The sequence below is a fragment of the Phacochoerus africanus genome, chromosome 3, assembly GCF_016906955.1.
Source record: "Phacochoerus africanus isolate WHEZ1 chromosome 3, ROS_Pafr_v1, whole genome shotgun sequence".
NCBI lineage: Eukaryota > Metazoa > Chordata > Mammalia > Artiodactyla > Suidae > Phacochoerus > Phacochoerus africanus.
The window spans coordinates 153,110,058-153,137,643 of record NC_062546.1 but is presented as its reverse complement, the minus strand read 5'-3'; the positions used below and the strand labels follow the sequence as shown (position 1 = coordinate 153,137,643).

Below are 27,586 nucleotides of genomic sequence, written 5' to 3'. Positions count from 1 at the left end.
TTGCATTGCTGTGGCTTTGGTGTAGGCCTGCAGCTGAAGCTCTAATTCAGCCCCTCCTAGCCTGGGAACTTCCATATGCCTCAGGTGTGGCCGTAAAAAGAAAAAAATGCAATATTGCATATTATATATGATAAGTGATTTTTGTAATTATGTTGGTACTAATGCTAAACAGAATGCAAATTTCTGTTCCACTAAGTATGTATTTATTTGCCAGACAATAATGTGATTCTGTCATAGTCATTATTGTATTTAATTAGCCAAACAACTTCATGATTTAGGTATTACCACTGAGGTCAAGGGAAGTTAAGTATGCCAACCAAATCACAGGTTTATGCACATATCTTTCTCAATTATTTTCACAGTTTCATATAATACGCTGAAAATAGCAACATGATAGGAGTAAACTTAGAAATAGGAAAAAATTTCTTTGAAACCTTACCCAAGACTAGCGTATTTGCTTCATCAACTCTACCTCTTTTTTTTAAAATTTTATTGGTGTATAGTTGACATACAATGTTGTATTAGTTTCAGGTGTATAGCAAAGTGGATCAGTCATATGTGTAAATATATCCATTCTTTTTTCTGACATAGGTTATTACAAACTATTGAGTAGATTTTTCTGTGCTATACAGTTCATTCTATTTAATCATATATTTTGTACAGTAGTGTGTGTATGTTATTCTCACCCTCCCAATTCTCTTTTTATTAAAGTATAGTTGATTTACAATGTTTGCCTAGCCCCAGTATAACTAATCCCATGAGCTTTCAAATATAAAGTTATCTCTCATAGACATTTTTTTTAATGGCTGACCTGTGGCATATGAAAGTTCCTAGGCCAGGGATAAAACCTGCACCTCTGCAGCAACCTGAACCACTGCACTACAGTTGGATTCTTAACCCACTGTGCCATAGCAGGAACTCTTAGACTTTTTTTTTAAGTTTTATTGACCTATTGAAATTTCTGCTTTACAGCAGACTGATTCAGTTATTCATGTACATACATCCATTCTCCTTCAGATTCTTTTCCTACACAGATTATCACAGAATATCGGGTAGAGTTCCCTGTGCTATATAGCATGTCCCTGTTGGCCAGTCATTCCATATACCTCAATGTGCATATGCCAATAACAAACCCCCAGTCCCCATCTGCCCTGCCTCCACCTGTCCTCTTTGGTAACCATATAGTTACTTTAGAAGTCTGTGAGTCTGTTTCTGTTCTGCAAATAAGTTCATTTGTATCCATTTTTTAGATTCCACATATAAATGATATCATATGATGTTTATCTTTCACTTATTAACTTCACTTAGTATAATAATTTCTAGGTGCATCCATGTGTGGCAAATGCCATTATTTCATTCTTTTTTATGGCTGAGTAATATTCCATTATATTACCACATATTCATTATTCATTCATCTGTCAGTAGGCATTTAGTTTGCTTCTAAATGTTGGCTATTATAGATAGTGCTGGTATAAACATTGGGATATATCTTTTTGAATAAGTGTTTTTGTCTATTCTAGGTACATGTAAATATAAATAAATTAATATATAATTTGTATAAATTATACATTTGTATAAATTATATATATATTTGCCCATTGGTATTTTATACAGACATTTATTGCAGCAACTCTATAAGGGAGGAATTGTAGTCTGATTAAACTAAGACTCACTGAACCTGAATCATTTGTCTAATTTGTCTAAATTCCCACAATTAGTCTTTGAAAAGGCTGGAATTTATGCCTAGTTTGTCTAAATTCAAAGTCAGTAAATTTCTGGATAGTCTCTAGATCTTCTTGAAGTTTCTTGTGACAACTTGATTTATTTACATTTTCTAAACTTTCTTGCAGAGCAGAGGCTTAACAAAACTGTTGACAGAGGAACTATAATAACTGCAGAAATTCAGGACATATAAAATGATATTGCTTCAGCGTGTGTGAACTCCTCAACTATATCTGCATGGACAATAAAACTTGGAAGGAATGTAGAAGTTTTCTGATAGTAAACATTTTTAAGTAAAACATCATACATGTTGGCAGCTCTAATTTGACCAAAAGACTTAGGGATTTAAGTCTGCTTGCTGGAAATCTACAGGGCCCTATGAAAGAAAGGGGATCCATTTTTGCAGATGTTGAATTGATGTCACAAACCAGATAAGTAACAGCTACAAATTCTTTGGTTGACCTGGTTCAGCTGCTGTGACTATATCAGCATGTTTATGTTTTCAAATATCTTAAGTGGCATTCTATAGCATATTTTTATTAAGATAATACAATGAGCATTAATAAATTTTCTTTGAGTAGCTAATCAATAACTGTCATTTCTGCAATAAAGCTTACCCATATAGTTTCACTTTAGATGTCCTTTTTCCAAAACATCAGAGACTGTGATAAACAATTTATCTTTTATATTAATTCTACCATTTACCCACTGAACAAATGCTTTAATGGCCTTCTGCCATTAAAAATGATTTAAAAAATTTTTAAGGGACAGATATCTTTGAAAAAATATTTGTCTTTTAGTAGGTGTGAATGGTAGGGGTAAAATGGCCTAATATATTGGTTTTTATGGCATTTGAGAAAGACCTGTCCAATATATAATTTAGTTTAAAGTTAGTCAAGTTATTTTCTTCCTGAAAATTTAATTTTTTTTTTAAGAATTGCTATTCTACCCCATCTACATTGTGATCCCATAGTAGTTGACTTAATGGTTATTGTACTGGTCTTGTAGGAAAATCCCTGTAATTAAATAACAGATTGGCTGGTGTCTCATGTTTAGGAATGTGTATTCACAGGGAAGTTTATTTATTCCTACTCTCTGACTCTGTCTTTGGGGGGAAAAAAGCTATCATTTACCTGTTAGATTTCATTTCAAAGATAAGTCATACATTCATACTGAAGAAAGACCAAAAAAACATAGCAGGTATTACGTTATACCCAGGAAGTCTGCCTAGTATAGAGTTAGGATTCAGAACTCTGACCTAGACTATTTTATCCAATCCTGTTCTCATCACTTATTTGCTATGTAATTGAACAAATTATTTAATCTATTACAGTGAGGATCACACAAGTAGCTGTCATGAGAATTAAATCAGTAAATTATGCAAAGTGCTCAGAATTTAGTGTTTTCTACCATAATTCTTATTATCCTCCTGGGCTAACGTATGTGACTTCAAACTATATAGAAATCTTATAAAAGGCTTCCTTAGAAAAGTATACTATGGAAAAATGCTACCTACTCATAAAAATTCTGATATGAGTTTATGCTTAACTCATGAGAAAACATGCAGTAGATCAATTCCATCGATCAAGTGAGTGAATTGCTGCATGGTGAATTGAACTTGACTCTTCTATCAGTTTCCATTCTTAGTTAATCCATCAAGTTAGCCTATAGATTATATCTCACAAATATCTCTCAAATCTATCCAGTTCTCTGCATGAGTGAATGAAGGAATGGAATTGGCTCATTCTGAATAGCTGGTATAGCTACTCAGTTTGTAGAGCTGAAAATGAACCACCTTTAAGTACTTTATGTTGAGGATCCTTCCACTTAAAATACTTGCCTTTATTTTTTCTTGGCATAGAATTCTTTAGGAAAAGAAAACAATTCCAAAAGAAGAAAAGTTTGACTAATCCAGCAAACTTGGTTTATGGCAATTCACTTCTTTCCCAAAAGAATACATTACCATCATAGTTACTATTCCTGAAAGTATGCCTAGATTTAGACCTGATATATAGCCCAAACCCTGGTTCTGAAAAACTTCTTCTAGGACTGTTGTTCATTCTTTGGCTAATATAATTTTCCCTTGTTAACTATAGGAATCTAGGAAATTCCCAGAAATCATGCAAAAAAAGATTTATAGCCAAAGTCTTTGCCCTTTTTTAGATATATTTAATTTCTCTGAAGAAATGATGAAAAATGAAGGAAAAAGAAAAGTGATCCAAGAAATCTCTTCAGGTGAGGTTTAGTATATAAGCCTAGAGAAAATGATGAAAACCTTCAAGAATCTGATGCCCAAACTTTTTTTCCATATAATTTTCAAAACCCAGTCGAGGCTCATTTTCTAGCAAGATAGCTTGTAATGAGTGATCTTGGAAGATTTGTACTAATTGTGATTTGTGGGGGTAAAGAGAGAAATTCAGCACAAGAATCCACTCAATAATATTATCTCCATCACTCTGGACATGGGATTCATTCAGAAGAGTCCTATGTTCTCATATCATCCTTCTGTCATGAATGAGGCTTCTATAAAATATGCTGTGCCAGTCTGCTGTTTAGAGAAAACCCAGAGTCATCAGTAAGAAATGGAAATCTCATCAAACAAAAGAAATACAACAAAAATGAGGTAATGGTTTTGATGTTTTTGATGTAGAGATAATCGAACACCCATGATTTTTTTAATTTTGTATTGGAGTATAGTTGATTTGCAAATGTTGTGTTAGTTTCAGATATGCAGCAAAGTGATTCATATATATTTTTTTCAGATTATTTTCTCAAATATACTTATTTAAATAAGTATACCTCCATCATGAGATTTATCCTATTATATCGGTTATTATAGAATAGAGATCGCAACTGCTCCCACAATCCTGGCTAAATGCTGTAGATCAATAAAATGCTTTGTAACTAATTGCTTAAAGTGCTTTTATTTTAAAGCATGGATTTAAAATTTATAAATGTACTGTAATAGGAGAACATTGCAGATATGATCGAGAGAAGCAATTTATTCCACTACTGATTTCAGCAACCATTAAGTGGATAAAGTTTTCTCTACACATTTCTTCAAATAGCCCCTTGCCACAGCCAGCCTAAGTTAGATAAGAACAGGTACAAAGGAGAGAAAAAAATAGCCTGGGAGGCATTTTGTAAAAATACCAGTTTTTCACATTCCGGGTTAAAGGATAGCTGGATATGTGAGATTGATTTCTATTTTGGCTGGTTCTTAGACTTTAATCAATGTAGTTACCAACTCAGCCTTCTAAGATTTGGTGACTTAAAGATAATAAGATGGGGAGAAAAAAAAAAAAACAAAAAAAAAAACAATCGTTTGGGCATTTAGTATATTTGGCAAGCAATATGTATAGAATACATACCATCAGGGACAGCCAAAACTTCTGAGAATTTTGGATTATGCAGGCCACTGATATTTTCTAAATCTTTTTCTGTAGTAGGTACCTACTTGCTGAAAATTTTGTATTCAGCTTGGTGAAGATTTTAAGTGTTTTTTGTCTCCAAGGGAAAAATGATGAGCAAAATCAAAGGAGACATACTTTCCTGATTCTTTCTTCTCTCATCTTCCCTAGATAGAAACTCATACCAAAAAAAAAAAAAGTGCCTCCTCCACTGAAGAATTTGATCATAAACAGTAAAAAATGAGAAATTTGTGATGTTCACAGTCTCTAGGTTAGAAGCAATTCATTGCTTTTGCTACATATGAATATGCAAAGAAAACAGTGTATTCAGTTTGTGATCCCTGAAGTCTATAGTGAATTGCGGGATGGTGAGTCAGAAACTCTTGAGACAAAAACTATTGCAGGGTTTTCTCATTTACACCTTTTGATCTTTTGTAAGCATAGATATTTACCTCAGTCATGTATTTATGTTGGGCTTTAAATTGAATAACATCTCATTGCTCCTGGAGTCATGAACGTCTGTTCTTTCTCCTCTGTGGCATTAGCAAGATAACACTTGGCTCTTTTCTGCAGCCCTTCACTTTGAAATCTCCCTAAGTGTGGGTCTTGGATTTGAGGCTTTCTTCATCTGTCTTCCACTGCAGGTTTTACTATAGAAAGCAATTGTAAAAAGAGAGTTTTGGTTTGTAGAAAGTGCTGCTAAACCTGATTTTTTTTTTTTTTTTGGCAGCTTGTCAGAGCAGGAAGATGAAAAATGTCATATTTATTCCTCATTCTCAACTTGAATCTTTGCAATTATATTTCTCCAAACAACACAAAATGCTTTCACTTTTTCAGATCCAATGGAAACTTGCCCCTTTAGGTTAGGAAGTTAGCACTGTGTGACCAAATTTTCAGTTTAGTGCATGACTCTGTGTTTGAAGCCCCAGTTCTGCTCTTTAGATGATATATGATTTTGAGCAATAGAAATCGTTGGGAGGATTAAGTGATAAAATAGAAGCAGCACTTGGCATAGTGCTTGGCACATAGTAAGTATTCCCTAAATGTTAACTACTGTTTTTGCTGTTGCTACTAATATTATCATTAATAATAATAAACTTTGTCATTGTTTATCATTTATCTATACTCTTTCTTGCACAGATTACATATGATTTAATAAAAAAATAATAGCACATTCATGTTAAAATACATTTATACAGATTTTAATAAGAATTTAATATGTAAAATAGTTTCTGTATTGTATCCTTTTTAAAGATTTTGTATAACGACCCAGACTTGTAAATCTGATGACATCTTATGTCCATGTTTGGTCCATTTTAAAACACAAGGGTTCAGAACCTTATGGAAAATTGTAGGCCAGAGATTGTGGATCAGTGGAAAGTTACATATGTGCAGGAACCATTGTTTTTTCTTTCTGACATTGTTAAAATTGAGCAATTTGAGAAATAATTTCTGAGAGTAGCTGCATTGTTATTAAATCCTACCCTGAAAGTAGAACCTTCAACTATTTTTAACTTTCAAATTGAGTAGAAATGGCCACAAAGCAACAAAATCAAGAATTGATCTTTTAATAGTTTTCTAGAGCTAGTAAACATGAATGACACTCTATTCTACACATATAAGGAAGTGAAAATTAATAGCTTATTTTAGAATAATATACCTCAGGTGTTTTTGCAGGATTATCTACGTTCAAAAGAGTGTAATTATGTTCAGCCCTCCATTTAGGCACAAAAGTGCATTTCCATATTGACATACTTAAACATTTTTACTGAAAGCAATTGAAATCTTTTTTCTTTTTTTCTTAATCCAACTTTAAATAGAAAATCCAATTAACTAGAATACTAAAAGCAAAGCCAAAATGTTTCTATCATTTTATAATTTTTTCCACGTTTTAACTTTTGAACCTAGTATAGAAAACTAAAATTAGTTTTCTATATGCATTTTTTCTACTTATAAATGATAAAGAAAATGTGATTTTTTGGCACACCTCTCAGGCTCAATTTTCATCTCATCTTTCATCCCTGATTGAGAAACTAGAGAAGGCCCACATTGCCTCTCACATTAAATTGGTTCTAAGAGCCAAACCTTAAAATTTCCGCAACTTTTTGCTACCACTCTTTACAGCAGATAAAGTATGATTTGAGTGGTCTTCATTTCACTACCCCCTAGACCTTCTTCCTCCATTGCTACCCTCCCAACGCGTCTACCTCCAAAGATAATCAATGCCCTCACATTTCCCTGCCACCAGAGCCTGCTTAAAAAAGAAAAGAAAAAATCTGTGATTCAGTCGGACAAATCCCATCTGGGAATAAGAACATTTCAATAGGTATTAGAGCTTACCCCTAAAAGAATGATACTGAAGGAGAAACTGTTTCTTCAACCAGTGGATAGAGTTTTTTTTTTAACTGGGCTTCACTCCTTCCTTGGTACATCTTTTTCTTTCTTATCTCCTGCCTTTGCTCATATTCTGCTCTTCCAGCTCACCTCCTTACTCCTTTCATTAAGAGAACATTCCTATCCTCATGCCACAAAACATATGCATCCTGTAGACCTAATTTTAGATGGAACTCTTTCAAGGAGCCAGCTCACTACCTCCTACTGTTTAAACTCTAGTGTCAGTGGAACTTAAACATTAAGATTTCTGGCTATTTGACGTGGGTTTGGCTCCCCAAATTGGGTAAAATGTCTTTGAATGGCAAAGGAATGTACACAAATCTTTCAGTGTCCCTAGATCACCCATAGAATACCTTGTGCATTGGGATTCTTTCTGGAGTTTGCTGATGTAAACTGATGTGTTTTGTATTGCTTTAGCGAACAACAACAACAACAAAATGACCTATCTGGAGTTCCTGTTGTGGCTCAGTGGGTTAAGAATCTGATGTAGTGTCCATGAGGATGTGGGTTCATTTCCAGGCCTTGCTCAGTGGGTTAAGGATCCGATGTTGTCACAAGCTGTGTCATAGGATGCAGATGTGGCTTGGATCCGGTGTTGCTATGGCTGTGGTGTAGGCCTGCAGACTCAGCTCTGATTCAGCCCCTAGCCCAGGAACATCCATATGCCACAGGTGTGGCCCTAAAAAGGAAAAAAAAAATTACCCATCTTTTGATAGGTATCTTATATAAGACTTTAAGAAATCAAGTATTACTTTCTCTAACTTTATAAGGTTGGAACTACTACACTTGGAAAAGGGTGGAGTTTTTCTTCAACAGCCTCACCGTCTCTTCCTCCTCATCTCTGTTGGTGTTTACTGTTCAGTCTTGCCTTTGCTTACTATTACCTTCATGAATGCAGCAAAATGTATCCTCAGGCAAAAAGCATACATCTATTTCCTTTCAAGATGTTTTTAATTAAGAGTGTTTTCTCCTGGTGTTGAAAATTTCTTATTTTCAACCTCTAAGGAAAATTATATTCTGCAGATTCCAAAAAAACCAGTTAGAATCGAATCTCTGATTTATCCTACATAGCATTTATCCAATGACTATAATTTTCAGTCCTAGATCATCAATTCTTTCTAGTTATTAGTAACATAAGCTACAGAAATGGACCAAAAATAAAACTGAATCAAACTAGACAGATCTCTCGGCCTGAGGAAATACTGGTCTACATAGCAAAGGTAATATTTTTCTTATGAAGAAATGAGAATGCAGTATAGCCAGATTAGTCTTTCTTTCTGTTGAAAAAGACTGCACAAACAATCTTCTGCTAAGTATTTTTCAAACACTATTTATTGAAATGGAAAATTAACTGGAGTACTTTTCAAAGGGTGATGTGGGGGTCTGTCTCCCAAACTCTCTTAGGCTATGGTGCCTTGGACTAGTCAGTTATCCCTTCTCACCATGTGCTCATTTCTAAGATGGGAATTTTGGTAACAGTTTTACTACTCCAAGGATTATTGGGTCAGACAGGTGAGAAATATATGAAGGCAAATATAGACAATTAAATTAAATCAATTATTGTGGTTTTATATCTATAGAATTGATCTTTTTGTTAATTATGAATTCTCTGTATTGGGAAAACACAGCAAGCACACTAAATCTGTCATTTCTTTGGAGATTAGTATTTAGGATAAAACTAATTTTTTACAAGAGAGTAGATTTAAAGTCTGTTTAAAGAAAAAATATTTGTAATTACGAGAATAAATGGCATATAGATATAGCAGAAATGGTGAAGGTGATATGCAAATGGTTGTATTTTGGGAAATGGTGAAACTAGAGACCAAGATTCTGGTTGGACTTTGTCAGAGAGATGTAGCCACTGGATAGCCTTGAAGCCTTGAAGCCTTGAGCAGATGGCTCAACCTACATCTCAGTTTCTACAATTATTTAATACCATCTCATAGGTTTGCTTGAGGATTCAGAGAATTGAGATGAGTGAAACACTTAAAATAGTGTCTACCACTAAGCAGTTGTCCACAAGGTATTGATTATTTTTGTTATATTTTCAATTATATAATAATTTATCCTAGCAGATTATTTTTTAAATAATAATTCAGCAAGACCATAACTGGACAGTTGGAGTCTCTAACATGCAGTTGGTGGTATGCTTATATTACTCCCTGCAAATATTATTTATATCACCTACAAAGTTAACATACTATGATTCTAACATAATAATAGTGAGCTCAAATTGTAGGCTAAGAGCCTAAATTAGCTAAATATAGAGGATTTATGTTTATTTTGGTAGGTCTGTCCTTCCTATTACCACTATCCCCTCCCTGCACTCCACTGATTTTTAGACTATGTTTTTAAAGCAAAACCCATATTTCCATCACTTTACAAATGACTTTTTTCAAATTTTAACATTTAGATAAATACCTAAAAGCTCATTGAGATGAACAGAATTATTCAAAGTTTCTTACTTCTGCTACCTTTTTGCTGACTGACAAACAAGCTTCTATGCACTTGCTTTGAACAGACTCATTCCATTCATTCCTAGGGTATAGTTTCCTATGTATGCGAACTTGAAAATCTCTTCAATAAAATGAAATTCCAGGGTCATATTATGGGTCCTGTTGGAATAATAGTGACTTAAAAGCCAGTAGTTTTGACTTCAGGTTATCTATTTGTGTTCTCTACTGGAGGAAATCACTTGATTATTCTGGGCCTATTTCTTACCCATAAAATTAAGTTAGATTATATTAAAAATTTTAACCCATGTTGTATAGATGGAGCTTGTACACTTGGAGAGTGATTTGTTACTAATCTTGAACTAAAGCGTAGGATTTTTTTTTTTTTTGCATTTGTAGGAAACAGAATAGTAAAACTTGTGCTATTTGTGTTTGTCACCAATGGAAATCATAAATATTTTCATAAAATTTAAATTCATGGAAATACCTTGAAGTATCATTTGATATTATTATTATTTCAAAATTACTAGATTATAGACCTGTAGCTAGATCTTGTTATATAATGCATTAATAAAGAAGCACTTTATTACAATATATTACTGTATCACATCTTAAGGATTATTTAAAGTTGTTGATAATTATAATGTAAGTGAAATCCTTTGTAACCTTATGTATTTCTTATCATTTTTAATGTATTTTATGTTGAGGAGGCCGTAGGTTTACCCAAACTAAAAGAGAGGACTCTGATTTTAAAATGTTTTGAACCTTGGATTATAGAGATGTTTTTCAAGGTCTTTTACATAGACCATTCTTGGGTCATGAAGATTATCTAACATCAATGATATGAATTGAACAAGGCAAATCATTTCTTCACTTCTGGCATAATAATATATCAGAATGCTATGACTTTATTTTTTTATGAAAGCCTAAAAATTACTTCCAAATAGTATTATCGACGTTAGTTATAAAGACTTCTACAACTAAAGATTTATTAACTAAAAGATGTGGTTTGAATTTGCTGAGCACTCTAATTTTTCCTCAGTATTTTCCTAGGCAATCTGGCTGCCAAGCAATTGATTGGCAATGTTGTGTCTGTGTCTCTGAAAACATCTGGAATTTTACAGTCTCAAGGAACACATTTTTTTTCAGTGCTGCAAAAATCTTCTCTTGAGTTAAGAGTTTTAAATTGTTCCTTTTCTAATGAAATTACTCTTGGGTATAGTCTATGTAACATTTGGGGGTGGGGTGTGTTGCTGCTTTTTAACCATTTGCTGTTTTGCTCCTCTTTTGTTACTGGTTTTTGTGTGTGTGTGTGTGTGTGTGTTTTTTTTTTTTTTTTTTTTTTTTTTGTTACTCCTCTTTTGTTACTGATGAGTTCTTTATCCCCTAGAAATAAGAACATTTGATTCTTGGTAAACCTCGGTGTCCTTTTTTTGTTCTTTATTTCTCTTTCTTTCTTTCTTCTTTCTTCCTTCCTTCCTTCCTTTCTTTCTTCCTCTCTTTCTTTCTTTCTTTCTTTTTCTTTCTTTCTTTCTTTCTTTTTCTTTCTTTCTCTCTCTCTCTCTTTCTCTCTTTCTTTCTTTCTTTCTCTTTCTCTCTCTCTCTCTCTTTCTTTCTTCTTTCCTATCCACACTCACGACATATGGAAGTTCCCAGGCTGTGGGTCAAATCGGAGCTGCTGGCCTACACCACAGCCACACCAACGCCCAATCCAAGACAAGTCTGTGACCAGCACCACAGCTCATGGCAACACTGGATTCTTAACCCACTGAGTGAGACCAGGGATTGGACCCGTATCCTCATAGATACTAGTTGGGTTCATTACTGCTGAGCCACAGTGGGAACTCCAGAACCTCAGTGTCCTTTTGCCCACTGTGAAAGAGTCTCAAATTTTTTGAGAACCAGAGAATTAATTACTTATATTTCTTTATTTTAATTCAATCTATTTTCTCTACTCCTGCTCTATTCCAGTCTATTTTGTTCTGTTCTAATCATAAGTAACAAGATATTAAATCAAAAGTTGAAGTCAAGACTCTAAGATGATAAATGTCAGAAACAAATTAACTTGTGAAGCAGAAATTTCAAAGATTCAAAAGTCAGTCATAACCTTCACCCAAAATCAAACAGTTGAAACAGTCAGGTTGTTGACATTTAGAATAGGATTTGTGAGGAGGATTTCTTTAATGAGCTCTTTGCTATTGGGTAAAGTGTAGAGATGTTTCCATCTTCACTTCAAATCAAAGATAGAGAGCTTCACCCTTGGAGAGCTTGAAGTTAAGGGGATACTGGGAATGGAATCTAGTTCTTTTTTAAGAGGTCTAAAAGGTTAGATAGTGGCAAATAAGCCAGAGGGGAGGAAGCTATATAAATTTTAGCCTTTACTCACATGCTTTATGGGAGTAAAGACCTAATGAATGTTTCATATGAACCAAATATTTGGAACCTATATTTGTAAGACTGACAGGACCTCAGGAGACAGAAGCTGGAGATGTACCAACCAGTGTTTCCAAGGGCTACTGTGAATATTGCAAAAGAACCAGAGTTTCACATGTCCATACTGAGGTGGTGAGAAGTCTCCAGCCATGATACTTGACAGAAGTCCCTGAAAGGCTTATGAATGTGCTCACAGAATAAAGTCAGTTCTAAACACCTGCCAGGTCTAGTGAGTGCAAAGCCATCCTACAGTGGTACTGATCAGGTAGGAAATTTGTTGCTCTTCTTAGCCCTCCCTCCTTTGCTCCAGTTCAAGAGTCCAAGGTAGCCAAGTTGGTGGATGGCAAACAAGAAATAAAAGAAGCATCAGTCATGACCCCCACCACCACCATTCCTAGGCTTTGCAACAATTCCAAGGTTGGGAAGAAGTTTTATCTTTGTTTTAAGATTGATGTATTTTAGATGTGACCAGACCTAAGACATTGGCAATCTAATGTGATCACATGATGTTTTTATCATCTAAGAATGATTGGAAAAGTCCTGAAACTACCTGAAAGATTAAAGCTGGGACAAAAGATAAGTTTCTCCTGTTGAATATATTCTAAAGCAAAAGTAAGGGACAAAATAATTTTCTTTGTGATAAACACCATAAGTTCTATATGCTTCCTAATTTTATAAACTGTAAATATTAGTTGCAATAGAGACAAGACAGTCTTAAAATGTATGTTGGAGAAATGATCTCAAAGTTAATTGGTGCAAAGTTTAATTGCTAGTATATTTTCAATCAAATTTCAGATGAAAAGAGCATTCTATAATATATGACTGTTTTCCAAAATATCAAGATATTTTGAGTAATTGACTCAAAAATTAAATTCTTCTAATCGTTTAACTTTCTTATATAATGACTCTTTTGTCTGTAAATTTTGCTTTATGTTTCTATTTTTTTGATAGATTCTCTGCAACCTCTCTGGAAATGTTGGAACATTTTCCATGGTAATTTTTTTTCAGCATTTATTCAGAAGCTGAGTGATTCTAAGATTATAAATTCCATTAGTTTGTTTTGGCAGATGGTGTCTTGTCTTAAACATTATATTCTATTATACTCATTTGTTTTAAATTTATAGCAACTAAGCAATGATAAAAGACATTGAACATTAGAGGCTTTGTTTAAAATAATTTGTTTTAATTAAAAATTTTCAAAAAAACATATAATTTTTATGTTTGATTTAATAGATATTTAAAGGTCTCATCTATTTCATTTCATTATTTACAGATTAAATTGCAACTTTACAAAGTTTTACAACCACCAGAAGATGACCTGTTTTACTCTGTAAATCCTCAGGCTGAAAGAAAAATTTGTGTTATTTTTGGAGAAATGTGCCACAAAATCCATTGTAAAATCCGGTCTTCAACATTTGACTAATTGCTTCAGTTTCCTGACCTTACTGGGTTTTTCAGGCCTATATTATATTTGGTTATTTGTGTGCTTGTTTTTTAGGTGAACCTGATCTTCATAAGAACTTAGAAGATCTAGTAAATGCTGAAGAAAAATACGCTGAGACACATTCATAGATTTGAAACAACTTTTAAGGCTTCTGTCATTTTAAATATGAGAGGTAATTGTATTTGGGGGGATGGGAAATTTATTTCAGAAGTGGATGGTTTGTAGAATATTATTAGAAAAAAGTTACCTTATTTAAGTGTCCTCCTAGATTCTTTTTTGAAAATCTATATTTTCTGAAGCAAAACCTTAACAGGGATACTTTAAATATTTACCTTTTCAAATAATTCTTGACTTGCTCATCAATAAAAAAATTTTATTTACTGAAACCTTTTAGTGCTTTAGACCTTTTAGTACTATTTCATAGAAGAAATATGAATGTTTTACATAGATTTATTTCTCTACTTCATGTAGGAAATATGAATTTTTACACTGGGTGATAATAAAGCAGGTATATATTATGAAACAAACATCAGTGTTTACTAAACTCCATGGACGTTTGCATCAATAATTCCCTTTGTAAAAATTCAGCCTCTAGGACTCATCTTTGATCTACCAAATTATTAACTCTGGGAGCGGTGCCTTAGAAATCTGAATTTTTAATAATTCAGTCTGTTGTTATTTTTGTACACTAAAGTTAAAAACCACTGTTTTGGGCCAACAGAGAAGGTGCAGCCACTTTAAATGGAGGAATGTTTTTAGAGTAGCGATGTCTTGGTGCCTCCTTTAAAACGTATTATAATAAGTCCTGTTGTTAGGGTGATGGTAGGGGCAAGAGAAAATGCATAGGTACCATACTGAGCCTTTGAGATGTTATCAATAGCTCCTCAAATGTTGCTTTAGATATGACAGAGTTAAAATGTAATTTAGCTTTTAAGATAATTCATTTCTCAGTATTCTTGAGTTGGTCCTAAGACTTTAATTGATAATAATAGTTTCGTTAATAGCAACTATCATTGTGAAGCACTGTGATGAACACCTCACATGTATTATCTCAGTTAGTCCTATCAGCAGTTCCAAAGATAGTGATCATGATTACTATTTTACATGTGAATTGTGTATAGAAATCAAGCCACAAACTGGATAGAGATTTTAAGAACCAGCTCTATATTAAACAATTTTAAGAAATTTCTCTCCACACCCTCCAGCAAACTCTAAAGACACACACACAGAGGAGATAGAAAGAGGAATTCTACCTGACATAAAATGAATATCTATTATCTACTGATAAATTTCTTATTTTTGACAAAGTACAGAAAGTCCAACATGAAACTGCCACCATATCAATGCCTATAGATGACTAAAACATGATCTTCATTTTCATTTGGATTTTATTTCAGGATAATGAGAACAGCACTAAAATATCCTAAAGCTTCAATTTTCCACAAACCCAGATTCTCCTCTTTGAACATACATTTGGAACAGGCCATTTTTATGGACTTATATAAGGAATTAAAGGAACATAAATTCTGAGCTAGTAATTCTAGCTAAATAAATACACTTAAAGTTGCTATTAAGAGATTTTGGCCAGTGCTTCTGCCATTGTTCTTTCTCCACAATTTGGCCTTCTTCAATCAAGCCAGAGAAATTTTTAAGACAAAGTTGGACCGTTTTAAGTTTTCATCACTTTGAATCCAGTTACGGCATACGTGCAGAAGATGAGGCATTTTTAGAATTTACTTTTGTGCATTATTTTACACAGAGGCTGTAACTACCAGTTTTTTAAGATGTTAAGTAAAAGCAAAAACAAAATTTTGGGAAAATACCTTTTGCATCTCTGAGGCTATTTAGATTGTCCTTGTTATTTTAAATACATGGGAACAAAATGAGAGGTGTGAGAGGCATGTCTGCTCAGAAGCTGAAGTTGAAGTCCTATGACACAGTGGAGACTCGAGCCCTGGCTCTGTCACCTGATGAACTCTTCATTGTAACTCTCAAGCTGAGAAGCTGCAGTGAAACTTGTCCCTAAAAGCAGTGAACCAGGCTGCACCCATCCCCGTGGTTTCAAAGCACTAGCACATCACCTACGTGGGTGTCATCATAATGCAAGTCACACATTACCTAGGATCCAAGAGGATGAGAACCTTCAGCCATTGTTGGAGACAGACACTAGAACTGAGAATGGAATTTGCCTTCTGGGGTATTGATCCCACCAAGATGTAACAAAATATATTACAGGCCAAGGGATAAATGACAAGAAGTGTATGTGAGTATGTGTGTGTGTGTGTGTGTGTATTCAAAAATGTCTATGAAAATAGAAGTCTATACTTTACAGATAACATTATTTGATGTGGCTTTATAATTTTACTACAAAAAACCAACTGCAACCCTTGGAGACAGCTTCTTTGTCATGTTTTGCCTGAGCATGTGCAGAGCCTTGCCGTTGCTCCAAACTAAAGAACTACCTTTATTTGTTATTAGCTGACAAGAAAAGTCAAGCACAAGTAGGTTGTAACTTTTCTCTGTGCAAATACTTCAATGATTGTGAGCCCAAGTGAATTTGTCTTTGTGAAAGGCATAAATTGAATGGAAAAAATCAAGAGTAGCCATCAATTAAAGAATAAAACAAAGGTGGGTATGTCTATCCTAATAAGTTTTCTGTGGCACATGCTTCTTCTCTGGGTTCCACGATGTTAAGCAATATTTTAGAAATGGATGCAATCAGAAGCTTTTATGTCTAAGTAGTGGGATTTTATAACTCACAACTTAGATCTCTTTTCATGCGTAAGCCATATTCTATATGCATATTAGGTATGCATTCTAATTTAAGATATATTGTGCATAGACTGTGCATAAGATGCTTTTAAATGTTTTGTGAATAAGGTCCTCACCTTTTGTTTCACCTGAATCTTATGTAGAACACAGCTAAATAATTGAATTGTATCATATACATTATAATGGAATTGATTTTTTAAATGTAAGCAGTAAAGATTGGTCTATAATGATGTGTTGGGGGAAATTTATAGATATGTACATCGTGGTAACTTTTTGTCCTTTAACAATGGACTTCTTGTTTCTATTTATGGAGAAACTGCAACTAGTGCTTTTAATGTCTTTTTAAGGTAGCTACTTACAAGCTAGAAAATATTCTGCATTTAAAATAGAGTCTAACTATCTGGGAAGTCTAATTACTATTGTTCCTATTTGAGCCACTTGTCTTTTGGTAAAGCTATAGGATCTCTCAACAGAGAAGTAAATTGAAACACTGCTTCTTAATTGTCATAGGAAACGTCCACTTTGTTCTTATTAATACTTTAAGATATATAGGCTTTATTACATTTTAAAATAGAGGAATATAATGAATTCATCATTTTATGTATATGGCTTAAACCTAATTTTCCAGGTTATGTAACTTATAGAGTGCTGTGACTGAACTTCCAGGGGAGTGGAGAAAACATTTTCCGTCTCCTCAGAAGAGTTGTCACACCATTGATGTACTTTTTCTTTTGCTAATCTCCCTCCCTTGCTTCCTCTTTCCCTCCTTCCCCTCCCCTCTCTACTTATTTCCTTTGTATCTTCCTTATTCCCTCCTCTCTCTAAGAGCCACTAATTAGTGTTAATTGGCAGAAAGTCAGAGCAGAGGGTACCAGTGCCCATCCTTCTGTAAGCATTCATGTTGAATCCATCTCGAAGAGAGGAATGGATGAATTAGACTGCTGCGCCTTAAATGTCCTGTCTGGCATTTGTATCCTCAGCTACCCAACATATAACAATTTCATATGCCTTTTTATTTAACCAGTATCTCTTTTATTTAATTTTTAACATGGCAAGCTACAATTCTTGTGTTTTTATTCTGCTGTAATTCTCTGTATTTCCTATTGTATATGATTGCTAAATAAATCATACTTGAGGGAAAATATGGTGAAACATTTGATGCCTGATATAATTCAGTTTGGTGGGGCATTGAAACGATGAAATCAGGGAAAACTAATGTATACCAACTTAAAAACTGATATAAGTTCTATCAGAAAGTAATTTTTGCTCTGTGAAAGGAATGTTCATTGAACATTTATTTCTGCACCTATTGTTTACTCCTTGGTAGATGCATGGTGCATGCTGGATTCTGGAAACCTGAATCTTTCCTCTAGAAATGTCCTGTTTTATAGAGGAGATAGTCTAAAAACATGAATAACTAAATTGGCACATACAAAATAACCAGTTGCAAATAAAATGCACCTCTGGGTATTAAATGAGGTTTAAAACTGCCTCCATCTTCAGGAATTCCAAGAAAACTTCTTAGAATGGATGGCTCATGAGTTGACATTTCAATAACAAATAATAAACAAAAGCTCGTATTTATTGCTTATTTCCTATGTACAGACTCCAGGTAAACACTTAGCAAATATTAATCTCTTATCCTCCATAATCCAGCAAAGTGGGAATTGATATGAGTAAGAAAACCAAGTTTCAGAGAAAGAGCCTTGTCTAAGGCCATGAGGGTCTCAAGCAGCAGACTCCAGACTGGAACTGGTTATAAGTCTCTCTGGTACCAAAGGCCTCTTTCTCTCTACCACATCTATGTAGGATGGGGCAGAAGCACAATGGAAAGGACAGCTCTGTGAAGAAGGACTGTATGAATAAGGTAACAGCAGAGAATAGTTAAGAAATGAAGAGTGTCACATTATGGTGAAGATCTAGAGAGTTTTAATTAAATCAATTAAGAATGGGCACAGGAGTTTCCATCGTGGCGCAGTGGTTAACAAATCCGACTAGGAACCATGAGGTTGCGGGTTCGATCCCTGCCCTTGCTCAGTGGGTTAACGATCTGGCGTTGCCGTGAGCTGTGGTGTAGGTTGCAGACGCGGCCCGGATCCTGCGTTGCTGTGGCTCTGTTGTAGGCCAGTGGCTACAGCTCCGATTGGACCCCTAGCCTGGGAACCTCCATATGCCGCGGGAGCGGCCCAAAGAAATAGCAAAAAGACAAAAAGAAATAGCAAAAAAAAGGGCACAGGAGTTCCCGTCGTGGCGCAGTGGTTAACGAATCTGACTAGGAAGCATGAGGTTGCATGTTCGATCCCTGCCCTTGCTCAATGGGTTAAGGATCCAGTGTTGCAGTGAGCTGTGGGGTAGATCGCAGATGCGGCTCGGATCCCGCATTGCTGTGGCTCTGGCGTAGGCCGGTGGCTACAGCTCTGATTCGACCCCTAGCCTAGGAACCTCCATATGCCTCGGGAGCGGCCCAAGAAATGGCAAAAAGCCCCCCCCCCAAAAAAAGAATTGGCACAATATGTGTCACCTGTTAGGCTGTGTCTCCATGATGCTAAAGCATTTCCAATGAAAATGAAAAAATTTATCTAGTTATCAGATACATGACAGTTAACTGAACTTTTTTGCAGTAAATGTGATTTATAATAAATTTTCACCTAATTTCAAAAAGCTGTAAAAGACCATATTTTAATTTTGAAATATAATTTAGATATAAAAATGTATATTGCCTTTGGAAGTTACATTAAGCCTTGTGTCCTCTGCTTCATTTTTTTCTAAATATCACAAAATTTATCCTCCATTTAGTACAGGCCTTAAATAATAATGGAAATTGTATTTTAGAGGCACAAACAAATGCCTAATAATGTCCTACATTACATACCTGTCATTTATTTGGAGAGAATTCCAAATATTAAAGATACAAATCCTATATGTGGACTAGTATGTATATTTAAAGCTCTGTTTGGGGCTATTTGTCCTTCAGTAATATTAATACATTTCTGGACTATTTCCTTACCAGTCGTGATGGTTGGGGAGCTTCCTCTGTATCTCAAGATGATAGATATTTTATCTCTGATAAAGATTCAATTATTTAGTTCTTATAGTCTTACTACTACATTTTATTATTTTCTGACATGATCTCTTTTACTCCCTATAACTTCTGTTTGAGAATTTGTTATCCCCATCTACGGATGAGGAACCATGGCAGAGGAGGCTAAATGATTTGTGTAAGGTCACATAGTAAGTTGAGGTCCCTGCATTCAAAGTCTGAATGTGACTCCCCAAACCCTTAGGCAGTTGTGGGAGGATCAGTTATAAATTCTCCATCCACTATATCCATTACCTTCCTTTTCTAACCTTTTTCCACCCTATACTTTATTCTCTATCTAGGTACTTGTCTCTAAAAATCATCAGTCTGAGAGGGCAGGATTTGTAGTGGCCAACAGCAGGTGCATATGTGCTTTGGTGACCAATTACACCATATTTTATAGCAGAAAATGTGCCTCTGATTTCTATGAATGGAGGAATTATTTCCTATGCTTAATCTGTGACCTTAAAAGTTTGCTTTCCAAGTAACCACTGTTTTCAATCCAGACCTTTGCTACTTAAAGAGTGGTCCTTCCTCTGGAACTTCTTAGATATGATGACTCTCAGGCTCTATCAAGACCTTGTAATCTGTAACTGGGATTTTAAGAAGATAACTGGTTGATTTCAATATATATCACTGTTCTAGACAATAATTAAATATTATGGAGATAATTCTAAACACCCACTCAGCACCTAAACTTGGGGTGGATTTTCTCACACTAGACAAGAAGCTCCAGAGTTCATGCTCTCAATACTGTTCTACTCTCTCAAAACTAAACCAAACCAAAACACAGGAGGTAATTGAACAGGACACAGTCTATGATTTCCTTAGTTACTAAGAACTTGGCTATGGCACAGCACTTGGGCCAGTTGAAAGTTAAGTTATATTGTCTCTAGGAGCATTAAAGGCCCATTTTCCTCTTTCTGTTCTAGGGGCACTGCATGGTTTAGAGCTTTACCATTTCACTTGTATTCCACGTTTGGTGTCTCTGCTTCCAGCTCTTTTCACTTTTTCTTTTCAGCACACTGTTATTATACTAAATCTTCTTGATTCATTCTTTGGATCTACCACTCTTCTTCTCAAAAACAATTTCTGCTTGTCTATGCCAGGGGTCAGTAAATTTCCTTCTGTGAAGAATCAGGAGGTAGACATTTTAGATTTTGTAGGCCACATGCCATCACACTATCCCTCCTCCTCCTTTTCCTCCTCCTCCTCCTTCTTCCTCTTAATTTCCTTCTTCTTTCTCCTCTTCCTTTTCTTTTTTTACAATGTTTTAAAAATGTAAAAGCCATACATAAGAACAAAGTAAAAGTCATTCTTAGCTTAGGGATGGGAGTAGCACACAAAAACAGGTCGATCACCTGACAAATTTGACCCATGTGACACCTACTTCTTTTTCAGATCAAGGAGCTTGTGCCCTAGGATAAAAGAGTAAGGCTGCTGGTGCCAAAGGCAGTCATTCCCAGAGCTCCAGCTTCCCCAGGGCCTGCCCAGCCACCCTGAGGACTGAGGATATGAATATTCCCAGTACACCTGTCACTTATTCATAGCACACAGAACAGTACAACAGGGCTGGCTATAGCACTGGTTCTCAACCCTTAGCAGGCATCAGATTCATCTGGAGGGTCTGTTAAACTGTGAATTGCTAAGCCCCACTGCTCAGAAATTCTCATTAGATAAGTCTGGGACAGAACCTGAGGTGACACTGATGCTATTGTACTGGAGACCTCACTTTGAGAACTGCTGGCCCACAAGTATCACGCCCTTTAGCGTGATACTCAAAGCCATTCATGGTCTAACCCCAGCCTCTTTTTAGCCACAGTCATCATCATACCCTTACTGTTCCTGGATTTCTACTATGCCTCTGCACATGATGCCCACTCCATGTGGATCTTGCTGCTCCCTTTGCTATCTTTACCTGTCACTATCCCCCCTTCCTCCAAGGACCTGAACAAATGCCAGCTGTCCCAGAAAGTCTTTTCTCATCACTCTGGTCGAAACTCTCAGACCCTCTTTTCTGGGTGAGTACATCTCGTATCTTTCTGTGCTGGAACCTTGCAGCTCTCAGTGTCATATGTTTTCTGCCAAGACTGTAAAGTAAAGGAGCACTGAGCCTTACACATAGTAGGTATTCAGTAAATGAATACAAATAAACGAATGAAGGCAAAAAGGAAAGCTTTATTTTTGTTTGTCCTGTTTGACATATGATTGAGTTTATGCTTTTCAAATAACATCTCTAGTTAATTCAATTAAAATGAGACTCACTTTTCAAGCACTTTAGATCTACATCATTCCAAGAAGCCATTTGTGTTTTTTCTCAGAGCAGACAAATGGGGAGTGCATTAATTCTTAATTAATTCTTAATAGCATGCTAAAAGCAAACCTGAATTATATGAGAAAAACATTAAGGTCTCCCCATCTGTCTCTTGTCTACCCCATGGGGAGATGGGTCTGCTGGTGCAGAGATATATTGATTGTAGCTAATCTTACCAACTTTGCTAAGGAGAAAAGCCCACATTTCCTAGGTGATTCTTGTAGCCTTGATGATTAATAGTGTAGACCATGCCCACTTTGGAGTAACAACAACCTCAATTCATACATAGCATGTCTTTGGATGTTGGTAGCTGTTAAGCTTAATGTTTCTGAATCTTTCATAACAAAGACTTTTTGATAGAATGGTGAAATAATCACGAAGAATATTTAAAAGATCTAGACAGTACTCTTCACATTGCTGGTTCTCAACATAAGTTAATATGATTATTTTATATTTATCCTGATGCTGCTCTTAATTGTTGAATTTTATGTGGAAGATATGAAGTAGGATATATTTCATCCAAGGACTGAATTTTGCCCTTAATTCAATTTCAGACTTTGTCAGCTGTGGTTTCTTGATCTTGGACAAGCCTCAATTTTCTCATCTCTGAAAAGGAGATAGTAAGAGTACCTATTTTATAGAATTGTTGGAATGATTAAATGAAATGGTCCATGTAAGGTGTTGAGAGTATTGACTGACCAATAGAAAAAATTGAAAGAGAATGAACTATAAAAATAAGAATCTATCAGGAGCTACACCTTCCTCTTTTAAAATTAATTCATGCTTAGAGCTGCAGTTTTGACTTCAGTAGCAATATCCAAAAAGTCCACATGATGGGGAGGTTGTTCCATGTAAAGAGTAGGCCAGCTCTTCTCTAATAGGGATCATATCATTGACTTCAGCATTTATGTCCCTGCTTTAGAAAGGCAAAATTACACATAGGTATAGATATATCAAAATACAGGTTAATATATATGTGTACTAGACAGGTATATGTGGTACTAGACAGATAGCTATATTGATATATACCATGTAGGCATTCTATTTTAGGGAAATTTTTAAAATGCAAATATGAAAAAGAAAAATATCAGCATAAAGATCAAGTAACAATAACCCTTATACTTCCTGGATGGGGTGTTAAATAAAACACATTATTTAACATCCAGCTGCACTTAGAAGCAACAATAGCAGTTTGTCAAAACGAAACAAAACTACAGGCACATGTCCCAGCAAACTCCACTGATTTCACAGAGTCCTCATTAGTAAAATTAAAAAAAAAAAAAAAAAAAGGCTTTCTTTGGAGGAAACAAAAAAGCAGAGGAAATTTGATAATGTGGAAATTGTGTGAGAAGAACAGATGTGTCCACTAAATGTGGTAAGTCAGATGCAATCTAGAAGCCAAGTGGGTCAACATTGAAACTGTAATCTTCAAACCCACTAGAGAGAATAGGGTTGCTAGAAATAACCATGGTGCAAAAGACACATTCAGATGGAGATGACTTGGCAGCCTCAGGCAGGAACTTATTAAGAGCAAGTTGTGTGGCCGGGACTGGGAAAAAGAAGGAGCCAGCCTTGCCTCTCCCTCAGGCTCTGTCCCTCTGGCTGCTTCTCTTTCCACCTCCCACTGTGCCACAGCTCTTCACCTTTCTGTTGGAAGAGCCTTCCTTTCTTCCTTTTGTCTGATGTTGCCTTCCATTTCCATCTAGTTTTCCCTTAATAGAAAATAAAATGGAAATGATAATTTAGGGAAGTGTTTATTTAATAAAGTTTTAATTTTCTATGCATAACTTAATAGCAAATATGTTAAATCCCTTCTCTCTTTTAAAAAGTTTCCTTTTTTATTTCAGTATTATGTTATAAATATGTGTGTATACACACACACACACACACACACCCATGCACACATCATACATGTTTTATATACATACATATGTATATATATGTAACACACACACATATATAGAGTCTACACACACATACATATTCCTTAATAGAAACATTTTTCAATTCTACATTACATAATGAAAAAAAGATTTGTAGAAATTAATAATTATTAGGAAAAAAGCATACAAATTTGTGATTTAAACAAAAATCTATTGATTTTGGCAATTATATTTTCCATAAAGTGTTGCATTAATTATCTTATACCAATACAGCTTTTGGTTGTTTTTGAGGAAAATTTCTAATTTTTCTTACTTTTCTGCCCAAATTGTAAAAATTATTATTTTTAAAAATTTCATTTAAATATCATCTAGTTCTAATAAACTATGTCCCATGAAAACTTTATTTATACTGATAATGAAGAGAAATAGCTCAAGCTTAGTGTCGTATACAAGTCCAGAATTTGGTTAGTAGTAGTATAACTGGTAATCTAATTCCTATCTTAGTCATCATTGACCTTCATGTCAAATTTTAATATTTAGACTACTGAGTGTTTTTGAAAGCAAATAAAGGACACACATAATGTTTCAAACACTGGACAAATATAACAAATAAGTGACAATTTCAAAATAGGAAATCTGTGTCCTTTTAGGGCAAAAAAGAAAGATGAGAGCAACATCTGGTAATATAATGTGATTAGTCCAATTAAGGAAACTCATCCAGAGAATTTATGCTGCAGGGAAAATGTTATGGGAAACCACACATTTACTGCAGTGCCTTGACAAGTACCAGTCTCTAAGAAATAAAGAGAAGATATTCTCCTATAATTATTAAAGAGATATTCAGCCATCTGCAAGTAATTTTTTTAAGTTCCTATTTTTCCATTGCTTTGATTCATATTAAGCCATGTTATATCTTTGTTACTACAGCAGAGGAAAAAGTTATTCTCACCCTTCTTATGGTTTCTGGCTGGATAAAAAAAAATTAAACTGACAAAGGTTAATGAGAAATAAGTATACAAACTTATTTAATGTATGATTTACACAGGAATCTTCATAAGAAATGAAGTTCTGAAAAAACAGATCTGTTTTTTTATTTTCCTTTTAGGGCCACACCCATGTCTTATGGAAATTCCCCAGCTGGGGGTTGAATCAGAGCTGCAGCTGCTGGCCTACACCACAGCCACAGCAATGCCAGATCCGAGCCACATCTGTGACCTTCACTGAAGCCTGTGGCAATGTGGAATCCTTAACCCACTGAGCAAGGTCAGTAATCAAACCCATTCCCTCTCGGACACTGTATTGGGTTCTTAACCCACTGAGCCACTACAGAAACTCCAAAACTGATCTGTTTTTGTGCTAGCGTTGATGAAGAATGGACATGCGTGAAGAAATATGAGAGGTTAAGGAGTATGAGGTAAGGATGGTAAATTGGGAAGAACCTAAGAGTTCCCTTGTGGTACAGTGTATCAAGTGTTGTTACTGCAGAAACTCAGGTAGCTGCTGTGGCACAGCTTCAGTCCTGGCCCGGGAACTTCCACATACTGTGGGTGTGGGAGAAAAAAAATTGGGGGAAAACCCAGCAAGGCTTGTTTGTTTGGGTTCTTCTCAGAGTCCCTTTGTCTTCAGAGATAAGTATGCTCCTTTCCTCCAGATGTAGGAAAGACACTTTTCACCTGAGGTTTTTATAGCCTCTTTCAGTGGAAAAGAACAGAGAGAAGATCAGGGTGAGCCTCGCACTTCTGCTGTTTTCTCTAATTCCTCCAGCTTAAAATATTCAGTATGACAAGGTGCCTGCTGTCTCTTGGAGTAGTGTGTCCTGAATCCCATCACTACTTGTGAGAAAAATGAATTTTTAAATTCCAATGAAACTCGTTCATTCCTCAGCTTGAGAGCAGCAATTAGAATGTTCTCTTTGGTTGCTCCTTAAGTAGCATATTGGGTTTTTTTTTTTTAATACCGTAATATCTATAGTGTATTCTATAGTTATGCATTTAGGTCTGAGGTACTTACACTTATTTACTTATTTTTACTTTTGTGGCAATACAAAATCTGGGAGATGATAAGTGAAAATTATCATTCCTCAAATTCTGGGGCTTTAGGGGTGCAGAGAAGAGGAAAGATAATACAAATAGCAATTTATAAAATTACTTTTCTTTTACAATTTATTAGAAATCAAGAAAAACAAAAAACAGGTGTCTTTTTTCTTTAAGAAGAGATTGTTCTTAAGATTGACGTAAGCTTGGCATTTCTTTTTTTTTAAGATATTAAAGATCATTTTTTAAATATAGATTTAAACATAGGAAAGATTTTTAAATGAGCCAAATACCTCAAAAAGAGTTTCAAATTTTACATTTTTATTGGTCATAAGTCATTTTAGTTTGAAGTCAATGCCAAAGAGTTAAAGTGGAACTCAGATCTTCTTGCTCAGCCTCATTACAAAATTATCCCTGTGTGCTTGATATATTAAGCACTGTAAGAAAATGTAAAACCCTATGGTTCCTAAGGAGGGTGGGATTTTCCATCCTAAAAACTATTACAACTTCTCAAACAGATCATAAGCTAGTGGAAGGGTTTGTAAAACTATTGTTGGACTATTGGCTCATTATTTTTTTAGGACTCTAGTTTCCTGACCTATAAAATGAATCCTACCTGTCATATATGTGTAATGTGGTTTTTTTTTGTTTGTTTGTTTTTTTGGTTTTTTTTTTTTGTCTTTTTGCCTTTTATAGGGCTGTTCCCATGGCATATGGAGGTTCCCAGGTTAGGGGTCTAATCCAAGCTGTAGCTGCCAGCCACAGCCACAGCCACAGCAATGCGGGATATGAGCTGTGTCTGCAACCTACACCACAGCTCACGGCAACGACAGATCCTCAACCCACTGAGCAAGGCCAGGAATCAAACCCGCAACTCATCGTTCCTAGTTGGATTCGTTAACCACTGAGCCATGACGGGAACTCCTGTGTAATGTGATTATTAACTGAGGAACATAGGTGAGACCATTGTATTAATCATAAAGAACTGAACAAATAGTTACTAGCAGGATAGCAACATCTCATTTGTATAACTACTGTTTGAATCAGTAATATGTTGTAGACTATCTACCTATGTATATGTATTTGTGGAACTAAATTAAATCAAGACCAATGGAATTTGAAAAAGAAAGGAATAAACAAATACAATGGAATTTGAAAAGCAAGCAATAAAATATAATTAAAAGCCTCCTTATTGTAAGAGAAAGCTCAGATTCCAGAACTAGAAAAACTAAAAGTGAATCACTTAGAATTTATTCAGATTCAAGATCTCACTTTTGGTTATAACAAGAAATAAATTGAAATGAAAAAGAACAACTTGGCAAATACTGTAGAATCAATGATTAGAAAAAAATGAAGAAACAATTGCTGAAAAACATGTCCATGTTGTATAAAATATCTAAAGTGCTTCAGAAAGGAATCCTGGAGAAAGAAAATAACACATGATGATGGAGAGGTGATGGTGGTGATGGTGTTTGTTTTGTGTTGGTATTTTTCCAAGCTCAAGTAGGAACACAGCACTGACAAGTCTGCTTCTGTTTGTTATCAACCCATTTTGCACCTGGAGGAAAAAAAGAAAATAACTACTTCAGAATACAGTGGAAACATTCCAGAGATTTAATACCATGTCATGTAAATCTCTGTAAAGGGAA

The 27,586-nt window shown here is 35.0% G+C and overlaps 1 protein-coding gene across 2 annotated transcripts in view; it reads left to right on the top strand.

The window, feature by feature from the left end:
• Positions 1-17,759, top strand: part of PDE1A (phosphodiesterase 1A) — a 259,700-nt gene extending 241,941 nt beyond the window's left edge. The window contains exons 14-15 of one of the 2 annotated variants that reach the window (XM_047773019.1): positions 13,911-14,028; positions 15,254-17,759. In XM_047773019.1, the coding sequence (XP_047628975.1) occupies positions 13,911-13,984 (74 nt within the window). In that variant the 3' untranslated portion in view covers positions 13,985-14,028; positions 15,254-17,759. Of the gene's footprint in view, positions 1-1,850; positions 2,266-13,910; positions 14,029-15,253 lie in introns of those variants that run through there. The other variant, XM_047773020.1, reaches the window with a different exon arrangement.
• The last annotated feature ends 9,827 nt before the right edge of the window (positions 17,760-27,586 follow it).